The 6216-nt window shown below is 40.3% G+C and overlaps 1 protein-coding gene across 1 annotated transcript in view; it reads left to right on the forward strand.

The window, feature by feature from the left end:
• SAMD12 (sterile alpha motif domain containing 12) overlaps positions 1-2562 on the forward strand; it is a 219258-nt gene extending 216696 nt beyond the window's left edge. Inside the window, exon 4 of the mRNA XM_042781792.1 lies at positions 2354-2562. Coding sequence (XP_042637726.1) covers positions 2354-2562 — 209 coding nt within the window. The remainder of the gene's footprint in view (positions 1-2353) is intronic.
• The last annotated feature ends 3654 nt before the right edge of the window (positions 2563-6216 follow it).

Genomic DNA, 6216 nt, shown 5'->3' on the forward strand with positions numbered 1-6216 from the left:
GGTTCAAACCCACCAGCCACTCCTCGGAAAGAAGGTTGGACAATCTACTTCTGTAGTGATACTGCCTCAGAAACCCAAGGAGGGGTTGCTATGAGTCGGGGCCAACTCGACGGCACATAACAACAGCAACAACATAATGCTGGAAGCTATACTACCAGTATTTCAAACATTGGCAGAGTAACCCAAGTTCCTTTGGACAAGTTTCAGCTGAACTTCTAGATGAAGACAGACTAAGGAGGAAAGCCTGCTAATCTACTTCCAGAAATAACGCAGTGAAAACATTCCAGATCACAACAGAACACTGTCCAACTTGCATGCTTCGGGCACATCATTAGGAGGGATCAGTTGATGGAGGGCATCATATTTAGTGAAGTAGAAGGCAAGCCAGGGCAAGGAAGAGCCTCAGTGAAGTGGATTGGCACAGTAGCTACAATAATGGACTTAAAGCATTCCATGATTGTGAGGGCGACACGGGACTTGTCAGTGTTTCATTCTGTTGTCCATAAGGCCATCGTGAGTCAATGGCAGCTATCATCATCATCATCATCATCATATGACTTTATACCCAGAGACGTAGCATTGTTACATGCAGTTGATCCTATTTTTTATCAATCAGTATGGGAAAAGATGTGCAGGTGTGATGACTGAGGATTTAGGGAACAGAAAGAGGACAGGGTGATGCTATGGGCATTTCATAACTACCATTTTTCCTTGTTTGTCAGTAAGCCCCCTCAAAATGGAAGAATGGTTATTTCAGGACAGGCATGGAGAGGGGAAGATTTTGGGAATTTGATAGAAACCATGGTAGGAATGAAAGCATGCAGACCTCCAGGGAAAAGAAATGAGGTGAAAGGAAACCAAGAGATGCTGACTAGACCCACAGGGGTCTGCACATCGCAGGTACTCACACCCCAGGGCTCCTTGTTTCTGCAGTCTTTGGATGCTTGTACTCCTGGCTTCTCTCACCGTTAGCCATGCTGGAACCCCTGCCCTAGATGAGTGTTTCAGTAACCTAGCACTGCTATAATGGAAGAGCCTCTAGTGGATGGCTTTCACAAACATAAATTTATTATCTCACAGTTTAAGAGGCTAGAAGTCTGAATTCAAGGCACCAGCTCTAGGGGAAGATTTTCTCTCTACGTCAACAAGGGCAAAGTTCTTGTCTCCTTTCAACATCTGTATCCCTGGTGTCCCTTGGAGATCTACCAGTGTCTTGCCATCAATATTCCCCCGAGTCTTTGAGGTTCTTGGCATAGGGACCCCAGGGCCAAAGGACATGCTTTGCTCCTGGCTCTTCTTTCTTAGTTGTAGTCAGGTCCCTTTCCCTCTGCTAGCCTCTTTCTCTGTTTATCTCTTAAAACATAAAAGGTGATGCAGGCCATACCCCAGGAAACACCCCTCACATCAGATCAAGAATGCAACCTGGGTAAGAATGTTATAGCCCACTCTAATCCCCTTACAGCTGATTGGCTAATCATATCAAATTACATCATAGGGGATGTTTGCATTGTTATATAACTGCCAAACCACAGAAATCATAACCCAGCCAGAGTGCCACATATTTTTGGAGAGATATGATTCAGTCCATGACAGCCAATGATTGGGATTATGACATAGCTCCCACCAACTAGATATGAAACTTCCCACCTATTCCCAGGGGTGCAGCAGGGGACTCAGATGTCTATAGATCAAAACTGAAACTTTAAATGCACTTTTCACAGAAATTCCATTGTAATTTGTATTAAATGTTGCTGGAGTTTCTGTATAACCACAGTGACAGAGCCCCCAGTTCTTCAGCTGGTTTGTCAATAATATGGGCTCCTGTGAGCTCTGGTGGCACAGTGTCTAACACATTTGACTGCTAACCAGAAGGCTGGCAGTTCAAACCCACCAGCCACTCCTCAGAAGGAAGACTGGGCAATCTACTTCCGTAGAGATACCACCTCGAAAACCCAAGAAGGGGTCACTATGAGTTAGAACCAGCTCTATGGCAGTGAGGTTTTTTTTAGTCAGTCAGCCTAGAAACCCAGCCCCCTATGAAGAGCATTTTTTCCATGGAAACATACAATCTGTGACCCAAATATCCAGGTTAAAATTTTGCTGTTTTATCTATCTCAGTGTGTGACTCCATCAGAGACTGCAAGTATTAGATAAAAATTGGGGTTCCCTTTTAAACTGTCTTCATCCCAGCTTGTCCATTCATATCAGCAGTAACAATGGAGAGCACTCCATACCACATTGTCTGTATTCAGAGGAAACTTCTCTTTCTGGCAAAATTAGCCAAAACCAAGCTGGAAATCCTTCTCCAGCCATTGCTCATTTGCTTTTCCTTTTATTTCTTGAAACCCCGCAGGGCGAGCCCTGCTGAGACTCACCGACAAAAAGCTTGAGCGGATGGGGATTGCCCAGGAGAACCTCCGGCAGCACATCCTACAACAGGTGCTCCAGCTGAAGGTGCGAGAAGAAGTCAGGAACCTACAGTTACTCACACAAGGTATCCTGCTGCTTCCTAGTGGGTGGACGGAAGGGGAGATGGGAGGAAAGAAAGCCTCACTGTCATGACAAGGCAGAGCTGGGTGAACTGGGTCATGCTTCCTTGCAGTATTTCCTTCATGTAGAAAAAAAAAAAAAAAAAGATGCTATACATATAGTTTTAAAGACCACTTTCCTCCCCTGACTTTACTTTCTCATAACTAACTAGAGAGCACAATGCATGAATAAGTAATGGCTAAGCAAAAAAGATTAGCTAGGCTGTCTTCATTGTAACCACATGGGTCTCTGCAGGTTGCGTATTGCACAACCCAAAGGGATACTCTTCACATAGATCAGGACACCGTTGCACCCCCTACAATTTTATCTTGTGCAGATTGCACAGCTATACAGCTTGACCCTCACTGTCTTTGACCATCAATTCTTAGTGGGTGTAGGAATTTGAATGATTCTGTAGTTCATATGACCAATGCTGTAAGCGGGGTTTTTGTTGTATTTTGTTTTCCTTTGCTTTTCACTGTCTACTGGGAGAAAAAAAAATTCATCAGGATAGTGAGAACTCTATTTAGCCTCTTGAAAATACAATAAATTTTTTTAAATAGACTATTGGAAATTTAAGATTGGAATATCAAGACCATCTATATCTTGAGAGGAATTATTAATAGCTTTAATATGATGTGAGCACTTAAGATACTTTCACCTGTGAAAGTGACAGAATAAAGCTGAGAATTAAAGAAAACCCTAAGTTACACTATATGTAACTTGTATGTTTATATAAAATTTAGTTGACATCAACCACCATAGCCCTTTATTTTATTTTAATTCCCATTGTGCACCATTTGAAATGAAGGGACTATAAAATATGTGTTTTTGAGAGCCTTGGGTATTTTTTTCAATCTGCAGAATATTGTAATTGCATGCATACTGATATTGCAGAAATCTGGGTCAGCCAAGTTTCATGTTATTGCATTTAGATTAACCCAGTAATAGTCCATTTGCCTAGAGGAAGTAATATACTGCCTGAAAAATGATTGTTCTAGAAGGATAAATATAGACTCCGAGTGATGTGAAAATAGTTTTGTTTATTTGATATGCATTATTTGCATTTTGTCTCCAGAGACTTTCAATAGTGAATTTATAGGTGCTGTTTTACTGAGTGATTTAAATTTAAACTTGACATACTGATATACTTTTAAGTTTCTTTTGAGAAGTAAATAGAGATTCAAAGATTTGTGAGAAGAAAGTCCATTGCAGTGCTGTTTGTAATACTAAAGTATTAGAAACAACTTAGAGGTCCAGCAATGTGTTTAAAAAATCAAATAATTCTGCTTAAGTTCATAGGATACAATAAAATGCAGTCATTAAAATTGAATTTGTAAATCATGTATGACAACATGAGGAAGTACTCAAGAGGTAATATGAAGAGCAGGAAAATATTTATAAAATTTTACTTATCGGCCCAATTTTGTAAAAAATATGTATATATATAAGTGTATGTATATTGCTGGGAGCTCTGGTAGCATAGTGGCTAAGACACTTGCCTGCTAACCAGACGGCTGGCAGTTCAAACCCACCAGCCACTCCTCGGAAGGAAGGTTGGGCAATCCTACTTCCGTAGTGATACTGCCTTGGAAACCCAAGGAGGGGTCGCTATGAGTTGGGTCTGACTCAACGGCACATAACAAAAACATGTATACTGCTGAAGATAACTCAAAAATGGTTGCAGCAGAGTATATTGACTGGGAACTTCCAGAAATGCAAACTGGATTCAGAAGAGGGTGTGAAACAAGGGATATCATTGATGATGTCAGATGGATCTTAGCTGAAAGCAAAAAATACCAGAAAAATGTTTACTTGTGTTTTATTGACTATGCAAAAGCATTTGACTGTATGGATCATAACAAATTATGGATAACATTGAGAAGAATGGGAATTCCAGAACAGTTAATTGTGTTCATAAGAAACCTGTACATAGACCAGGAGGCTGTGGTTCAAACAGACCAAGAGGATACTGCATGGTTTAAAATCAGGAAGAAAGTGTGTCAAGGTTGTATCCTTTCAGCATACTTCCTTGTTCTGTATGCTGAGGAAATAATCTGAGAAGCTGGACTATATGAAGAAGAATGCAGCATCAGGATTGGAGGAAGACTCATTAATAATCTGTGATACACAGACAACACAACTTTGCTCACTGAAAAGGAAGATGACTTAAAGCACTTACTGATGAAAAGTAAAGATTACAGTCTGCAATATGGATTACACCTCAGCATAAAGAAAACAAAAATCCTCACAACTGGACCAATAAATTGTCATGATAAATGAAGAAAAGATTGATGTTGTCAGTAATTTCATATTACTGGGATCCATCATCAACACCAATGGAAGCAGCAGTCAGGACATCAGACAATGTATTGCATCGGGCAAATATGCTACCAAAGACCTCTTTAAAGGTCTAACAAGCCAAGATGTCTCTTTGAAGACTAAGGTTCACCTAACCCAAACCATGGTATTTTCAATTGCCTCATATGCATGTGAAAGCTGGACAATGAATAAGGAAGACAAAGAAGAGTTGATTCTTTAGAGTTGTGGTGTTGGGGAAGATTACTGAAAGTACCATAGACTGCCAGGAGAACTAAGAAATCTGTCCTGGAAGAAGTGCAGCCGGAATGCTTGTTGGAAGTGAGAATAGGCAGACTTCGTCTCACCTAGTTTGGTTATGTTGTCAGAAGGAAGCATTCCCTGGAGAAGGATCATGCTTGGTAAAGTGGAGGGTCAGCGAAGAAGGGGAAGGCCCTCAATGAGACAGATTGACGCAGTGGCTGCAAGGATGGGCTCAGGTACAGCAAGGATTGTGAGACCGGCACAGGACCAGGCAGTATTACCATTCTTTTGTACATAGGATAGCTATAAGTCAGCACCAACTCGATGGCACCTAACAATAACAACAACAACATAGAGAAAAGGCTGCAAGTGAATATGCCAATATTATAATAATGATTCTCTCTAGGTGGTGGGATTGTAGGTGAGTTTAACTGTTTTCTTTATATGTTTCCAAATTTTCTACTATAAACTCATATTGTGGTTATAATCAGATGATATATGCAATCGCGTTTTTCTAAGCTTCATCACAACCAGAGTTCTGCCCAGGATCTGTTCGGCATCTGAGCTTCCTTCACAGCTTTGTTTTCCTCCTGTGTTGATATGTAGAATGTGACCTAAAGTCACTGTGTGTGCCTTGGATTCTCTGCTCCTGTCAGCCTGCAGGGTGTTTGTTTTGCAAAATCATTTTCTACAGCTTTCATTGCCCTAGATGCATAATGTATACGATTTTTCCTGAGATAGTACTCAAGTCTATTAAGCTAAATACATGTTTGTGTTCTGGGAAGGTAATAGGAAGTTCAGCCTTTTCAATTCAGTTGTTGTCAGTTTCTTTAGCTTGGAAACACTGTGCATTTTGAGTTCTTTCATTCTGTTCCCTTTGGAAGAGAGCAGTTTTCTCTCTCTCTCTCTCTCTCTCTGATATTTTATCTGTATTCATATTACATGTTTTATTGCTTGTCCTTTACATGTTAATGCTCAAACTTATTTCATGTCAAGCACCCTTTAGAAAATATGCAGCGTTACTGAAGTAATGGTTTCTTTAAAAAAACAGATGAAATAAATTGTCAAGTTTTTATATATCTGATAATAGAAATTCTCAAATAGCTTTAAAATGTTTGCGGTCTA

The sequence above is a fragment of the Orycteropus afer genome, unplaced genomic scaffold, assembly GCF_000298275.1.
Source record: "Orycteropus afer afer isolate SDZICR_OR568_19922 unplaced genomic scaffold, OryAfe1.0 scaffold00173, whole genome shotgun sequence".
In the NCBI taxonomy this organism is placed as follows: domain Eukaryota; kingdom Metazoa; phylum Chordata; class Mammalia; order Tubulidentata; family Orycteropodidae; genus Orycteropus; species Orycteropus afer.